The 17,452-nt window shown below is 44.6% G+C and overlaps 1 protein-coding gene across 2 annotated transcripts; it reads left to right on the forward strand.

Annotated features, from left to right (window-relative positions):
* Nucleotides 1–1,754: 1,754 nt before the first annotated feature.
* On the forward strand, nucleotides 1,755–15,463 carry GINS4 (GINS complex subunit 4). 2 transcript variants are annotated; one of them, XM_037055435.1, is made up of 8 exons: nucleotides 1,755–1,948; nucleotides 2,563–2,677; nucleotides 7,909–7,995; nucleotides 9,104–9,217; nucleotides 11,869–11,966; nucleotides 12,135–12,223; nucleotides 15,148–15,238; nucleotides 15,330–15,463. In XM_037055435.1, the coding sequence occupies exons 2-8, from the start codon at nucleotides 2,582–2,584 to the stop codon at nucleotides 15,424–15,426; spliced, it is 672 nt and encodes a 223-aa protein (XP_036911330.1). In that variant the 5' UTR covers nucleotides 1,755–1,948; nucleotides 2,563–2,581; the 3' UTR covers nucleotides 15,427–15,463. The 2 variants fall into 2 exon arrangements, with proteins under 2 accessions (XP_036911330.1, XP_036911329.1); XM_037055434.1 differs by having other exon boundaries at nucleotides 1,755–1,924.
* The last annotated feature ends 1,989 nt before the right edge of the window (nucleotides 15,464–17,452 follow it).

Below are 17,452 nucleotides of genomic sequence, written 5' to 3' on the forward strand. Positions count from 1 at the left end.
AGACACCTGTGGGACAGAACAGCTAGGGCTGTGGGGTCCCTCAGACACCACTCCCTATCTCTTTCTGACCTTCCCACATGGACCCTTCAGCATGGCAGCTGCAGGGTAGCCAGACTTCCCACATAACGGCTCATTGCTTCCGCGGGATGTGGCCCAGGGAACAGCAAAGCGGAAGCCGCGCCACCTTTTATGACGTAGCTTGGAAAATCATACAGCATCATCACTTTAACCACATTTTCTTGATCAAGGCAGTTACAAAGGTCTTCTCAGATTTAAGAAGTGAGAACACAGGCTGCCCCACCCCCACCACCTCTTGGTGGAGAAGTGTCAGCAACCTGTTGTAAAAAGGGGAGGTAGGGCAAGATCTATGTTAGAGCAGCTATCTTTGGGAATGAGATCTGCCACAACTAAAAACCACTGGATTACCAAACTACTGAAACCCATAGCTGAAACAGACCTTGGAAAGGCCATCTACCTGTCATTAACGAAACTCATTCTGCAAGGTGCAGCTCAAATGTCCGTTCCTTTTGGAATCCATCTTTGAAGTCCCTCAGCTTCCACAGCCCTTCGTAAATATGCCCACTCTCCCCTCCAAATATTCTATTGTAATTATTTTTTTTAAAGATTTTATTATTACTTTTTAGAGAGAGTGGAAGGGAGAGAGGGAGAGAAATATCAATGTGTGGTTGCCTCTTGCGTGCCCCCTACTGGTGACCTGGCCTGCAACCCAGGCATGTGCCGAGACTGGGAATCAAACTGGAGGCCCTTTGGTTCCCCGGTGGCCCTTAACCCACTGAGCCACACCATCCAGGGCTGTGATTATTTTTATAACATGATTGCGATTAGGCAGTCACTATCAACCTGTCAATTAGCCAAACTTTTATTTCCTAATCAATCAATATGGCATAGGAAACATCACAAAGAAGAGTCTTCCGATTGATGGAGAAGACACATGTCTATGGAAGCCAGAAGTGACACTTCACACAGAAAACATGGAACAGAGAGAAAAGCATCCGCAATTCAGAGGAAAAAAAGACTTGACATCATCACACAAAGAAAAAATACATAGAGAAATATCAGTATATACTTTTGCCCTACGTTAAAGGTATAAGGCATAAGCAGTGAATGTCCAAACAACCTGGAGCATCAAGGAGCTGAGATGGAAGCCTTGCCTAAAACAGTGGTTCTCCAACCCAGACTCACCTTGAGAGTGTGATGAACCACCACCCCCAGAGTTTCTGACTCAGCAGGACCGGGTGGGACCTGAGAATCTGCATTTCGCACGGGTTCCCAGGCCTGGAAATAGCAGCCATTGCTGAAGCCCCGGCAAAGGGGAAGGAACCAGAAGGACGCAAAAGCGGTGGGTGGAGAAGAGATGAAGTGGCCTAGTCTTAACAGAGTCCATTTCTCTTTGGGCCCCGCTACCGGCCAGGACATCCTTGGGTGATTGCGCCCCAGTGTCGGGAAGGCAAACGCCACCGCTGCGTCTCCTCAGCGGCGGTGGTGAGGCGCCCCCTCCCGACCATCCTTGGGTGTTGCCAGCCGGGACCTTAAACAAGTGTTGTCTGCTGAGGTGGGCGGGGCTATCCCTGACAAGCTTCCCGCCGCCTTCTCAGTGAGTTTGGAGGGGTTAGAGGCGAAGGATGCAAGTCCCCACCCCCCTGGGGCGGGGCCAGAGAGCCACCTGGCCGTGATTGGTCAGCGCTCCCTCTCCCCCCCCCGTGCGCGGTGACGTAGTACTCGGGTGGGACGTTTCTAAGAGGAGCGCGGGAGCTGAGAAGTGTAGGTCTGGTGGGTTGTAAAAGTTCAGAAAAGACTTTTCTGCTGCCGGGTGCTACTCGGAAGAACCCGGGCTCCTTCCCCACGACCTTCCCGCCCTAGCCGCCTGCTACCTCGTTGGGCCTCTCTGCTTCCCGGGTGCCAGGTGAGCATCCGAATAGGACCTCTGGTAGTTTGTGTGTGCGTGTGTGTGTGATGTGGGAGGGGGTTACCCTGTGCTCGTGGCACGGAGAGAGGACGGGGGCGAGAGAAATATCCTCTCAGTTTCTCTAAGGTTCTGGGGACTTCCCCTCGTCCCCACCACCCACTTTCTTAAAAGCCTTTAGGATCAGGAATCTGATGTCTCTGGGCCTTGCGACCCTAGGAAATTAGGCATTGATTCGTTCTCCCAACGATTTTAAGTACCTACTATGAGTTAAGAACTGTGCTAAGCGCTGGGACAGCATAGGTAATTATGTTCCCGGTACTTAGAAGTGAGAGGATGCGTGATTCATATTCGAACTGAAATGAGCACAGCCACTGAGGAGAGAACCTCCTACCCGGAAGACAAATAATTATTGCGTGGTGTGATAGGTGTTCAATTCCAGATACAAGGGGCCTCCTCTTTGGGAAAATGATACCTGATCTAAGGTGTGAAGGAAGAGGCAAAAAATTGAAAATCAACCTTTATAATTCTCTAGCCACTGCCAATGAGCCTCTACGACCCCAGTTATGTAGATATGTAGTTACCTCTTCTTGCAAATAAATGAAAAACACGCAGATTGGTTCTTCTTTTCTTACTAGGTCCCAGGTTTCAGAGAAGATGACAGAGGAACTGGATCTCATGGGACAGGACTCTGATGGGGGTAGTGAGGAGGTGGTCCTAACTCCTGCAGAGCTCATTGAAAGGCTGGAGCAGGTAAGTTTCCCAAATAGAATCCCCTTGCCCCAATCTTGGCCTTTTTTTTTTCCAGTCCAACTGTGCAAAGGTCAGGAATCAGAAAAGGAGGAGATGGAATTCAAGGCTTGCTTCAAGAGAAGAGGGATCTTATCTATTCAGTAATAAAAAAGTAGGGGAGCAGCCTCTAGAGACCTCATCATGTCAAACACAAAATCCTCCAGCGAGGCCAGTAACATACAGCTTTTGCTATATCTACTAGAACAGTTCACAGCAAGGATTTGCAAGTTGGTATTTGCACAGGCTACAGAACTGTTGTGGTGACTTGTAAGTTTTATGCCTTAGTCCCTTGAACATTTGCTGGTTCCTTGTGGAATGCCTGGGTTAGCAAGAAAGTACTGAAACATCTTTTTTAGGAGAAAACTGGTTTTAATTATTCTTTTTCCTCCCATAGATGAGGGGGGGCCAAAAAAACCCTGGAATTACATTCTGGAGGGAGGGCTTCTTGTAGTATAGGCTTCTCCCTCAGGTCAGTGTTCTAGGAACCCATCTGTATCAGTGCACTAGCTGGTGATGTGAGAGGCTGCGTTTGGCTTCAGTGAAATTTTTTTAAAAGATTTTTTCAGTGTGTTTGCCTCCTTCATTATGGGTGATTTATGAGCACACCTGCCCACACTGCACTGGGTGTTCAGCAGTTTTTGACCCAAAACGGTATGACCCCCATACCTCACCCTTTCTATTTACTTGATCTCCTCCTGAGTGGTTTTTTTGTTTGTTTCCCTGGATGAAAACGCCGATATGGAAGAGATGAAACAAAAAAAACAGTAGAAGCACTAAAAGGAGTCTTGATAGGTGTATTGCATCAAAGGGAGAGCACTTTGAAGGTTACTGAAGTTTAAATGTGTAAGAATAAATAGACAATTTTTATAAGTAAATTGGGTTTGGGGGGTGGGTTTCCCCTCATGCTTTCTTTTTTTAGCTGTTCTCTGTATTTTCAGTGCTTATCTAAAATCATTTCTAAGCTCCCTCTCCTTTTAGTCATAGTAGCTATGGCTGGAGTATTTCCTGTGTGCCAGTAACTGTTATTTACAATTACTGTCTTGTGAGGCTGTGGCATTTAGGAGCTTAAACTATCTGTATTTAAATCCTTCCATCCCACTAGTCTGTTCTGTGACCCTTAGGCAAGTTATAAGGCTTGTCTCCAGCACTTCCTTAACTGTACGACGGAGTTAATAACAGTGGCCACCTCAGAGAGTCGTGAGGATTAAATGTAGCAGCACACACGTACAGTGCTCAGCATTGTTATCTGACACCTGATAAGCACTCACTGAATGTTGGCTGTGAGTAGTAATAATTCTGAAAACAACCCAATTAGGCAGGTGTTATTGTTATCTCCGTTGTACAGATGAGGAAACTGAAGCTTAGAGATGTAAATTCACTGGCCCAAGGTCTCACAATGGCAGCAGAGCCAGGGTGTTAGCCAGATCTCTTTTTTACTTCAAAATGCGTGCTCTAAATCCACTACAACTGCTACATTATTTTTGTCTACTGCCTTTCTGTATCTGTCCCTTTCAACAACTCATTTATGTGTGTTACTTGAGTGTTCTTCATTCTTTCCTACCATACATGCCATCCTGAGAGACAAAACCAAAGGACCCATAATTTAAAAATTATATCTTCCATGTTAATCCAAACTTTATAGTGATGATTCTTTTTAAAAATTTTTTTATTGATTGATTTTAGACAGATAATAAGGAAGAAAAAGAGACACTGATTTGTTGTTCCACTTATCTAAGTATTCACTGGTTGATTCTTGTATATGTACTGACTGGGGATCAAACCTACAACCTTGGCATATCAGGATAACGTTCTAACCAACTGAGCTACCCTTCAGGGCAATAGCAGTGATTCTTAATTTGTTTTTATTTCACAGATCTTTTTGAAAATCTGGGGAAAACTCTGGCCTTTCTTCCCAAAATAATACATGTATATACTCTGGTAGAATTTTGCACATAATTTCAGAAGGTTCACGGACATCGTGAAATCTGCCCACCTGGTGTGTGGGCCCCAGTTTAAGAGCTACTGCGTTATTAGGAGAGGATTCATTAACCAAAAATCAAAAGGCACAAAGCATAATGGAAAAAACTGATACTCTGTTTTTACGCTTTGATGAGAATAAGAAGACATGCCACAAAACTGGGAGAAAATATTTGCAACATATATAAATGACAAGAGATTAGTATCCACAATACATAAATAAACTTTACAAATTGACTGGTAGAAAACTGAAGTCCTAACAGGCATCTCCTAAAAGCAGAAACCAGGATGCCAAACAGTTACGTAAAAAATGTGTTCAGCCTTTTTTTTTAGTAAACAAGAAAATGAAAATTTAAACCCAATGAAATATCACTCATACCCATCAGATTGACAGAAATGAAAAAAGTGGACAATATAAAGTATTGGGAATGATCTAGAGCAGTTTGCACACTTGTATACTATAGGGAGCATGTAAATTGATCCAATCATTTTGGAAATAATTTATTGTCTACTTAAGTTGAAGGCACACGTATCTTGTTACCCAGTCATTGTACTCAGTACATACCCTAGAGCAGGGGTGTCAAACTCATTCTCACCGAGGGCCACATCAGCCTCGAGTTGCCTTCAAAGGGCAGAATATAATTTTAGAACTGTATAAATATAATTACTCCTTAGCAGTAGAAACAAGGTGGTGGGCCAGATGAAACAAGGTGGAGGGCCGGCCTTGTATTTGCCACCTGTGCCCTAGAGAAACATTCGTGAGTTACTCTAGGACACATGCACAAAATGTTCCCAGAATTGATCCAGATATCCTTCACCATAAGAATGGATGAGAAATTATGGCATGTATACACAATGAGAAAAAAACAACAATAAAATGAATAAAAGATAACTCATGCAACGGCATGGATAACTGTTAGGAGCATAGCGTAGAACAACAAAAAAATAAGTTGCTGGAGGAACTATTTATATAAAATTCAAACATTCGCAAAACTATTGTTGAAGGAAGAGCTTGCCAGCTGGCACAGTGTGGCCCCCCTAGTGTGCTGCAGATGCCTCAGTGATGTTGACCCTTCACCCCTGGGGCACAGAGCCCCCGGGCTGGTTGCCTCCGTGTGTCATCAGGGCCTCCTTGGAAGGCAGCCTGAGGACAGTTGTGTCTGACAGCACAGCCTCAGCTTGGCGGTGGGTAAGCAGGAGTTACACCTCATGCCTGATGTGCTCTTGCAATGCCCCTGAGTGCAGCCAGGGGGTTGGTCCGCCCCTTGGATGGCTGTTGCAGTTGGCAGACTCCAGCTGCAGAACGTGGCCAAAGGACAACCTGACAAGGACCACTGATAAACACAGCTGCAGGAGTATACCTAGGCGATTCTTGAATGTCTGTAAAAAAAATGACTTAAAAAATATTACCTACAGTGAGGAGTTTCTGATTTTAACGATTGTATTAGTTTGCTAAGACTGCATATCAAACTACCACAGACTGGGGGCTTAAAGAACTGATTTATTTTCTCAACTCTGGAGGCTGGAAGTCTAAAATCAAGGTGCTGGCACGGTTGGTTTCTTCTCAGGCCTGTCTCCTGGGTATGTAGACAGTTGTCTGCTTCCTGTGTCTTCGCACAGTCTTGCCTCTGTGCATACATGTTCAGATTTACCTCCATTAAAAGGACACCAGCCATATTGGGTCTGGGTCCACCCAAAAGACCTCATTTTAACGTAATCACCTCTTTAATGTCCCAGTCTCCAAACACAGTCACATTCTAGGGTGCTGGGAGTTAGGACTTCGACATTTGAGTGCAGGGCAGAGGGAGACACAGCTTAGTCCATAACATGCCGAACGGCTTGTCATTAAAATGTTTGATCAGGAACAAGATGTAGCCACTTTAAACAACGAATCTGATTACTTTTTTAAAAAATCAATTAAACATGAGTTCCTCAACACACATTTTGAAAATACTTTGAAGTTTTATACTAATGTGTTCTCCTGTTTTATATTTCATTCAATTTCATAATGCACTGTACATAAGAACTCTCCCCCCTGCAGTCTGCTCCATTTTACCCCAGCGCACCGTACTAGTGCTATCATTTTCTTTAAATGCTGTGTCATGCGAAGGTTGGAAAGTACTGTGTAGAGATAGAAACAAGTGTGGTGAAACTGTACAGACTATTGAACACTAAATTCAGGCTAATGATTACCACTGAGGAGGGAAGAACAGAGACTTTTAAAATAGTTATAATATTTGTTAAGGAAGTTATATGTACACAGATATTTGTATCACTGTTCTTCATGTTTATTTGTATAATTATTTATTTATAATTTTTGTAGGTATTAATATTTAATAAAATCAGTTAAAAAACTGCTCTATAAGTTCTCTATGATAGTTTGCGCTTTTCTCATTCATTATGCTTCTTGAAAATACAGATTTTCTTTCTGGTTAACTTCTGCAACACTAATACAGAAGCTTGAGCACTTGAAAAAATTTTTGACAGTAGCAATACATAGTATTTGACAATGTGTTGTGATGGTGATATTTGGAGAAGCAGAGACTCAAGGAAGTCAGAAGGAGTAAATTGAGCCTAATTGGCATGTAATTCTGAGCTATGCTAAAAACTAAATGTCCTGTAATTGAAAGATAGGTACACCTTTCCTCAATCACCTGTAGCTATTTCAGTTTTCTAAGCCTTGGTAATTTCTGAAACGTATGAAGCATCTGGTCTTGAGTTGCAAATTAGGGATTTAAATCTCTTGTTCCAAAACTGTTTAATAGATGAATATCCACTTCTTTATATGTAGTGTTACTTCATCTCCCCAGATAGGAAGGTGCTGGTGCCCCCTGGTGGGGAGTAATAGCAGATGAAGGAAATGTGTTGATGCTACTTAGTGAGAGGTACTGTTTGAACACCAGGTGGTGTTCCTCTCAGCAACCGGTATACTGACATTTTTGAAATGAACAGTGATTTTTTGTAATGTTGGTTAAATATAAGGTTGTAAACACAAGTTCCTACTAAAAGAAATGGGAAAACCATTATTAAACAGCTTGCCTTCAACACATTTCCAGTATTTCCGACTAGTAGACAGTTGTCCTACTAAACGGCAATGCTGGAGACAGCTGTGATTTTCATGAAGTATGAGGTGTGTACTGACATACAGAGTTGTTTTGCTACATTGTGAGTGGTGTGCGTGTGTGTGATTTTTTCTTTTTTGCATTGTTTTTTAGGCTTGGATGAATGAAAAGTTTGCCCCTGACCTGCTGGAAAGCAAGCCTGAGATTGTAGAATGTGTCATGGAACAGCTAGATCACATGGTAAGAGTTGCTTATCCCAGGGGCACCAAGAAAGAGATCATTAAAAGGGGTCGTCAATGTAGTGAGAGGTCTGTTGGCAAATCTCTTTTGTTTGGCTCAGCTTAGTTTTTTAAAATACTGAGTTAGTTACCTACATATACTGAGCATGAGAGTCCCTGGGAATATCAGGATATTATCTTCCCATGGAAAGTCTAAACGTCTGTCACCTCCCACCCCACATGTTTATGTGATGACAGCTGAGCTAAGCGAGGTTAGGGCCTCCCCTTCCAGTGTGTTCTCGGTTCCCCATAGTCCCCAACTGCTCACCCTTCTGTATATCTTACCTGCCTGGCCCCAGTTTGTGGCCCTGGTGTTAGATGAGCTTCGCTCAAGTCATTATCAGCCTCAGAGTAGCTTTAAAAATGTGATGTTTTACAGTTTTTCAACCGGTGTTTTAACACTGCTTCTAAGACACTATAGACATTTCTTCTGTCTGCTGGTTATCTCCTTCGCCACCGGTCGGAGCTCTCATGGGCCACTTGGACTGGTCACTTCAGATTCTATTTAAACAGTCATTTTCTAGAAGTGCAGTCACCTCGTTTTATTACACTTTGTTGTGTTTCACAGTGCACTTTGTGGGTGTTTTTACAAATTGAAGGCAAGATCTTTCCACCAGCGAAAAAATTGTAACTCGCCTTATTGTGGTGTCTGGAACAAAGCCCACAATATATGCGAGGTATGCCTGTAAATGAGTGTTGTTTGAACTTTATGTGATGAGACTATAGTCATATAATATTTGTGTTACTAAGGAATTAAAAGAAAAAGAGAACACATGCCTGGGTTGCAGGCCAGTTCCCATCAGGGGACGCATGAGAGGCAACCATACATTGGTATTTCTCTCCCTCTCTCCCTCTCTTCCCCTCTAATGATAAATAAATAAAATCTTTAAAAAAAAAGAAAATGAGAACTCTTATGAGTGTTTTCTTCTCCTTTGACCTAAATGTAGCGCTTGAGTTGTCAGCATTGCCAGTGGTGGTGGTCCTTGTGGGCTGCGTGCAGATTAAACAAAGAAGGTTCTTTGTCTCTGCATATCATGTTTTTTTATAAACTTGATCATCCCTTTCAACAGGAAGAAAATCTCAGGAGAGCAAAGAAGGGGGACCTGAAGGTCAGTGTCCATCGGATGGAGATGGAGAGGATCCGCTATGTCCTCAGCAGCTACTTGCGGTGTCGGCTCATGAAGGTTTGATGGAACTGAAGGACATATCTGTAGATATGCAAATTGCTTCCTTTTTAATCTACATAATGCTACCTGTAGGGTATTCATCAGCCACACAGCTATATAGACACAACAGCTGGTGGTTAAACCAGCTGAATTTCTATGGCTTTTATTAGAGATAGAAGTGATAAAGATACCTGTAGGCATTAAGGCAGTGCGGTGTATAAAGTAGACTGAGCATCTTGGGAAGAAGTTAGGCTGAAACCTGGGAGAGTCCACGCCCTGAGGATGCTGTTGAGGCCCAAAATCAGGGGAGGGAGCTAAAGAGTAAGGAGGGCAAGAGATTGTTCTGGAGAAGCACTGATGGAACATGGCACACTCCTGGGGACAGACACGTTTTTAATCTATTTATTTGCTGTGAATGGTGCCCCCTGGTGTTAAAGCATGGCAGTGCTGACTTGACATTCAACTATAGCTCTAACTTATAAAAATGAAATTGCAAAACATTCTTGTTTTGTATGATACCTATTTTAACCCTGGAAAATTTTTACTTCCTTTAACTTTTTACTCATTAGCTCTGCTTGTCCCCTTAGTTATTACAAAATAAATACATTCTCCTACATGAGAACACTTTAGATATCTAAAGGCAGCTCACGAGTCTTACTGAAATCCTCTCAGCTGAACATTTCAACCATTTATTCCCATTTACTCCCCTGGTCTCTTTCAGACAAAGTCCTAGTTTGCCGATAGCCATCTTTAATTGTACCACCTCAGCTGAACACACTGTTCCAGTTGCAGTGTGGTCACGTCTGTTAAAGCAGGAGGGTCACTTCCCGTATTCTGGTCATTAGAGTGGTGGTGATACTGCCTAGCATTACACTGGCATGTGTGACAGGCACATCACGCTAAGCTCATTCTGTACTCACTGTTCATTTGAGCCTCACCTGAAATGTTTAAGTCACTGGTACCCCATCCCGTCACCATCCTGTATTTGTATGGCTGGATTTTTGACTCCTAAGTGTGGGGCTTAATGCATATTCCTCTTCAGCTTTATTTTATTAAATTTGGCTTTATCACTGGTTTCTGGATCCTGATCTTGTCACTTAATATATTAGTCATCTCTTAATACTTTATGTCATCAGCAAGTTTGATGCGTGTGTCATCAAGGGTCTTCTCTGATTCCTTAATGGGACTGGGCCATTGATAAAACATTCCACCAAAGGCTTCCCTGCAGACTGCCATCTCTCTGTTGAGTCAGTGGTCTTCGTTTAACTGTCCATGAGTCTCCCCCTCTGCACTGTCACCCTGCCCCAGTTTACAGCTTGTCCCCAAAGGAGTCATAAAGGCATTATCATGTCCTGAAAATGCTGAGATGCACAGTGTGCCTCTTCACTCCACCCTCAGCTACCAGATCGCTTGCTTTTCTGGATAAAACCACTTCATGTTTACTACTTACTTTCCTTTGAATTCACAAACCGTCTTTTAAATTATCTGTTCTAATATAATGGCACATGTCAATGTTAAGGACACTCTCTGTATTTGAAGATTCTCCACCTGCTGTATTTTTGAAAATTGGGAAGTTTGCCTATCTCTGATCTTTCATACTTCTTGTGAACTAATTCTTCTGAGATTAGGAAACTACATATATTTTTAATAAGTGATAAAGTAGTAGTAGCAGTTTACATATAATAGGAGAAAGTGCTTTGTCTATTTAAACCCCATATAAATGTTAGTTTAATTTATCCTGGACCATAATTGATCCAAGCTAGAAGTCTTAACACTCCTTTAAATAAAATAATTGCTCCTTTATCTTGGCCTTCAGTTGTTCCTGACCATTGTCATTTTCCTGGTTAGAAGGAGCATTTCCTTGACAGAAGTAACCAGAACATCTTTGCTTTCAAATAGCAGACTGATCCCTTCCAGGTTCCTAGCCACACATCTTTTGTCTTTTTTCCTGGCAGTTCCTAGCATTTTTTATAAGGCTCACCTCATTGTGGACTTTATCCTTGCTGTTTACATTCTTGTAAGTGTCATTCTTCTCTCTGCTTCTGCATTCTGTCTGCATCTTTCCAGCTTTGGGGTATGTTTCATCTCATAGAAGAATGCCCTGTACAATTACACAAGTATGTTAAGTAACATCCCCTTCTCTTCCTCTTAAATATTATTTACAGCTGTATTCAGATTATCTTTTTTTCTTATCCTCACCCGGGGACATGCTTATTGATTTTAGAGAGAGGGAGGCAGAGAAACACTGACATGAGAGAGAAACACTGATCAGTTGCCTCTCCCACACACCCCGACAGGGCACCTAACCCGCAATCTAGGCATGTGCCCTGACTTGGAATCAAACCTACAACCTTTGGGTTTACAGGATGATACTCCCCTTAGTTGGTATCGTCTTATCAACTAAGCCATACTGGCCAGGGCTTCAGACCATCTTTTACAGAAGCGTGTCGTTCTTTTTAGAGCCATTATCTTTCCTCTGAATTGTTTGAAACCTGTTTTCTTGAAGTCCAGAGAATAGGTCTTATTATTAAAAAACAGTCTTGAATACGAAGACTGGCCATTGTTAAAGTCAATTTCTATGCTCACCTCCCTCTATTTCAGAAAAGTAGTATGTTTGACACTTAACTCTTGACAGATGTTTTCATGATGATTTTTATTTATCCTCATAGATAGAGAAGTTTTTCCCTCATGTCCTTGAAAAGGAGAAAACACGTCGTGAGGAGGAGCCGTCTATCCTTTCTCCAGCAGAGCTTGTCTTTGCCAGAGAGTGAGTAAGCAGGGAGTGTGGGACCCGCCTTTCTCTCCCTGGCTGGTGAGCGTGAGTTTTGCTGGTTGTATCCGAGAAGCCAGTCTCCGAGCCATTGTTGTCTGTCTGACAGTTCTGGTGGCTTCCACCAGCCAGCTTGTCACGGTGATTTTAATTTGTGTGTTTCAGGTACATGGCTAACACAGAGACCTATCTAAAGAATGTTGCCTTAAAGCACATGCCTCCTAATTTACAGAAAGTAGACCTCTTGAGGTCAGGTAAGAACATTCTCTTTTCAGTCACCTCGAGTATCACATTCCAGGTATCTCCAGATGCTTTAGGAAAAGATCCTTACCTTTACTCTCTTTCTCTCAGACATGGAAAAATAAGTATGTAGATAGACAGGAAAGACAACACAAGAAGGGCTGAGTTAAAAACAAAAGATCATTTAGAGCAGGTATAAGGGTAGCCAAGCGTTCTTCAGGTTAAGCTGACATTCTCGTGATTGGTGTTACATGTGTGGGCTCATCTCACCTTCAGTCGTGTGTTCCCTCTGGCGGGTGTCTGCAGGGCACTGGGCTCCTCTGAGCACTGCGGGTGCAAGGTCTCTGTGCTCAGAGAGCTCGCCGTCTCAGCCTCACAGATGCCAGACTGTGTAGGGACTGTCTAGCTATGAAGGAGGATTTAGAGGAAGCTAAGGAAACCTTCGGTGATTCCTTGTGACCCATGGTAAAGGCTCCTCGTCTTTCGTGATGAGGAATTTCTCATTATGGAGTGGGAGAGCAGGACTGAGTGGCGAAAGGGGGAAGAGGCAGCTGGGGAAGTAGAGCACTTCCACCTCTCCCCGTCTTCACAGAGTGCCCCTAAAATTCTGCTGAGCTGAGGGGAGGGGCTCACAGTAACGGCCCCTACCCTTGGATCAACTAACTGGGGACCCCCTAGCATTTAGGTTAAAGTTCATATCTCTCTGTCTTTCGCAGCTTGCCATATCTGAGCAGGACCTTTGTCAGGCATAACTGCCAAGCCAAATCCAGTAATGCTCCAGGGACTGGAGAGCATTCAATGTGTGTGAACACATTGTTCACAAACTAAGCTTAGTGTGCTGAAGCCAGAAGTTCAAGTACAACTGAGCCACGGAAGTTTATCTCCTACCCTACCCGTTCTGGGGCCACACTGACCCCTGCGGCAGGTGGAGAGCTACAACAGGGTGGGTGGGGACCTGGCTCACCAGATGTCTCAGCCGGCCCAGGCTACGATAACCAGTATTGCACACTGGGGAGCTCGCACAGCAGACACTGGTTTTCCCCAGATCCAGGGCTCAGAGGCCACGATCAAGGTGCTGATAGGGCTGTTTCCTCCAAGCCCTATTCCTGGCTGGCGGATGGCAACTCTCTTCCTGCCTCTTCACATGGCCGCCCCTCTGTGCACACATACCCCAGTGCCTTCCTCTTCTTATAATGACACCAGTCAGATTAGATTAGTCCTCACCCTACTGACCTCATTTTAACTTAAGTCCCCCATACCAAACATGTTCCCATTCTGACATACTGGGGGATTCGGACTTCACCACCAATTTGGTGGGGGACACAGTGCAGCCTGTAACAACAGGAGCAAGCCACGCCCATACCAAACTGGTCATTTTGGTGAACCTGCCTGAGGGAAACAGAAGGACCAGTTTGTATCTGGTTCAGCCACTTTTGTCTGCACCTAGAAGAATGGGGATGGAGCGAGGAACACATGCCTGATCATTAACCACTGCCGTCACAACCAGTTGGTTAAAGTGGCCGGGGCGTGCATCCGAATCCCTGGGACTGTAGCTAAGTGGGGTTGTCCCAGAGCTTCTGCTTGATGCTGGTGAACACCTCCTAAAACATGTGTCGCTGCCCTGGATGCCTTACAAGGACTAGAGCCAGTCTCCTGGAATTGGAAGCTGCAGTGGGGTGGAGGGAGGAGGGAACAGCCTGCCCTTGTGAAACTGGAATCTTGCTTGGTTAGCCCAGGTGCGGTGAGTCCCCTCAGGCATCTGGAGCACTGGAGACCCCGCTGGCAGGGTGGGGGAAGGCATGGTGAAGTCTAAGCTAGGGTTCCTGGAATCAGCTTCCAAGTGAGGTCAGCTGACCCTGAAGTTGGAGTCTCCTTGGCGAGCCCAGAACCCTGGAGCAGTGAGGAGGACCCTCCTTAGACCTTTGGAGCCCATTATCCTGAACCCCCTTCTATAATAAACAAGGGGATGGAGGACAACATGAAATCTGAAGTGGGCTGTTAGAGCAGTTCATCCAATAGGTTCTGGACCCTGCAGTGGGTGGAGTCTCCAGGTGCAAATGGGGCGCTAGGAAGCAAAGACCTTTCAAGGAGCAGCCCAGCTTGGGCACTCACTTAGCTCAAAATGTTGGCTGGTAGTTGACGAGCAGGAGGGATGACAGCACTTCTTGACCTGTAATCAGCCAGTGAGGGGCCCCTTAGCCTAGCATTCAAGACTTACCATCCTACGGTTGAGTCTTTCTAACATAGCAGGTCCTTGATTGACGTTTCTTTCAGTGTCCTCTCATTATAACATTGATGAAATGCTATGAGAACTCCGTTCTTGTTTATATCAATTAGCCTATGGTAAAATTGGTTTTGTTACACATTATTGCACTTAGTCACAGACCCTATCGACGACAGTAAGTGAGGACCTATTGTACTCTCTCCTCTCACTCCTTTATGTAGAAATATTTTCTAGCCAGATGTATCCACTCTGTCCTCCCAAAAGGTCATGCACATTTCTGCCGTGGCCCTTGCCGTTACCCACCAGGCTCATGCTTCCTCTTTAAACCCTGCTCTGTCCTTCAAAGCGCACGTAGACTCCTTTCCCCCCTCCCCACAGTGTTGAGGGAATGGGTTCCTCGTGTGAGGCTTCATCAAATGCTGCTGTTAGCACCTTGTCCAGAGCCATGCTTTCTGCTTGCTTGTATCCTCCACCAGGCGTAGAGAACTCCCTGCACATCTGACATACCATCGTTTGTTCAGGGACGGTGCTCTGTGGAAGCATGGGTGGGAAGTGTGCAGCTGTTTCTAGGAGCCCGATCTCTCCTCTGACCATCCCACCCCAAAATGCTTTTACATCACGGGTCCCTCAGTGGTCGATACAATTAATCCCAGCAGCTTTTTCCATGCTGATTTCGTTAGCTAAGCATTTTGTGATCACATTATTTTTTGGCAGTTCCCAAACCGGATCTAGATTCATACGTGTTTCTGAGAGTGAAAGAGAGACAAGAAAACATTCTGGTAGAACCAGAAACAGATGAGCAGAGGTGAGTGACGTGTGACTGACAGTGGGAAATACTCCTCCCGGTAGAGCACCCGCTAAGCTCTCCACGTACGTTTTTTTCCTCCTTTTTTCAGGGACTATGTGATTGACTTGGAAGAAGGCTCACAGCACTTGATCCGATATAAAACCATTGCGCCTCTAGTTGCTTCTGGGGCTGTACAACTAATTTAAAACCAAAAAATAAACAATGAAGACATGGAGCCTTAGAGAGGATATTTAGAAACTCCACATACCACTTTGTGCCTAAGGACAACAGACTTTTCTCAGCAGCGCTGTGGGTCACCTGGGCACTAGAAGGCGCTCAGGGCCGGACTCCTAATTTGCTGTGCATCCTGGCTCTCTGCTGTTGCAGCTGGGACAGCTGGGATCAGCAGATGGGGCCATCGCTCTGTTCAGCCCCCACAGCAGGCAAGTATTCGACTTTCCCTTTGTGCACCTTTTCCCATTATGGTGTTTTTTGGACTAAGGAAAGGGAGGCAAAGGTAATTCATAAAAAGGCATCACTGCCTGTAATTGGGGGACGGTGGTTAGCACTGACCTGGTAGTGGCAGGGGAGTTCATGTCACTGCCTTAGCAGAAAGAGCATAAATAGATTAAAGAAAACAGCCGTGGCCTTCTCTGATTTGTCTCTAAATTGTATAAACTTTCTGGAACCTCTAACGTTGGGCTTAAAACTAATCTCTGTCATGCTTCACTGAGAATCAAAACTAAACCAGTAAATCATCAAGTTTCGGTTTTGTGGCAGAAGGAGTCTCAAGACAGGTCTCAGCTTGTGGTCTCACACAGCACATTCCCCCTGCTGCTGACCTGCATGCAGCCTTTTCTGAATCTCAGGCAGCTTCGCCAAGCCACCTCCAGGCCATCTGCTCATCCTTGGCCAAGGCTCTGTTAACAGAGGGACATTAATATCCGATACTGTGACCTCAGAAGCAGCTTTTCTTTTTTAAGCTCTTTACTTTCTCAAGGGAAATGGATGAAATTAAACCAATGAGTGGAGACTGTCACCGTGAAGGAGGAATGATACCTGAAGGGGGAATGTGAACAGTGAATGAATTGTCTTTCCTTGCAAAATGATGAAAAGCAGCCTGCATTCCAGTCTTTTCTTGCTTCCTGAAAAGGCAGGAGATTTTTATGTGTGCGATATAGGCTGAGTAATTGATGTAATATTGCTATGATTTTCCAGAGAAGTCTTTAAGTGAAAACAAGGAAGATTTTATGAATAAAAGCATTCTGTATTTCATGTAGTAGTTTGTTTTTTCCAGACTGTTTTTACCTTCTCCAGCCATTCATTTAACAGTATGTATTGAGCATTTAGTGTGACAGGGACAGTTCAGGGCACTGAGGCTCCAGCCCAGAATTAGACAGGAACTATCCCTGCTCATATGGTGGTAAATGCCACGCAGAGAATTAGAACAGAGTGACTCCCTGGAGAGTTTGACTGGAGTGGGTGGTCTGAGAGGTTCTCACTGAATTCAGTGAATCTCACTGTAATAGGCCGAGATCTGAATAATGAAGAAGGTGCCGGACACAGATCAAAAGGAAGTCCACTGTGGGCAGAGCAGGCGGCTTGTGCAAAGGCCCTGGGGTAGAAATGCACTCTGTCTGCAGACTGTGGCTAGAATGCAGTGTGCAACATGGAGAATGGTGGCTAGAACGCAGGCTAGGGCCTGAGAGGCAGGCTGGGCCCAGAGCTCTTCAGGTTTGTTAGCAGAGATCCCATTTGGTCCTTAGAGCAGTCCTGAGAAGTAGGTTGGTGGTGTGTAATAGGTGGGAAACAAAGTGTGTGTTCAGTGATAAGTCTGAGACTAGAACCTAAGTCTTCTTCCTCCTGGGCATGAGTATGCACACCCATGCACCACTGCCTCCATTGTGCTAACAGTAAGGAGGAATGTGGGCTATTTTGCTGTTACAAGTGCATCCTAAGCCTTCCTGTGCGTTCCAGTTGCCCGAAGATCTTGTTCAGGTGCAGATTCTGAATCAGGAGTTCTGGGGTGATGCCCAGGGTTCTGAGGAGGTCCCAGGCTGTGCAGTTGCTGCTGACCCAGGGACCACACTCCTGGTGGCAGGACTCCACATTTTTGTGTCTCCAGTTCCTGTCTTGTGCAGGCTGGGACACACAGAGTTGTTTAGGGTCTCCACGAGAGCCAGAGTAAATTGCTCCATTTCCTAGTCACCGCTTCAAAGGAAGACTGGTTTT

This window comes from Sturnira hondurensis, unplaced genomic scaffold (genome assembly GCF_014824575.4).
Source record: "Sturnira hondurensis isolate 20B ecotype Veracruz unplaced genomic scaffold, ASM1482457v3 Scaffold0008640, whole genome shotgun sequence".
Taxonomy (NCBI): Eukaryota; Metazoa; Chordata; class Mammalia; order Chiroptera; family Phyllostomidae; genus Sturnira; species Sturnira hondurensis.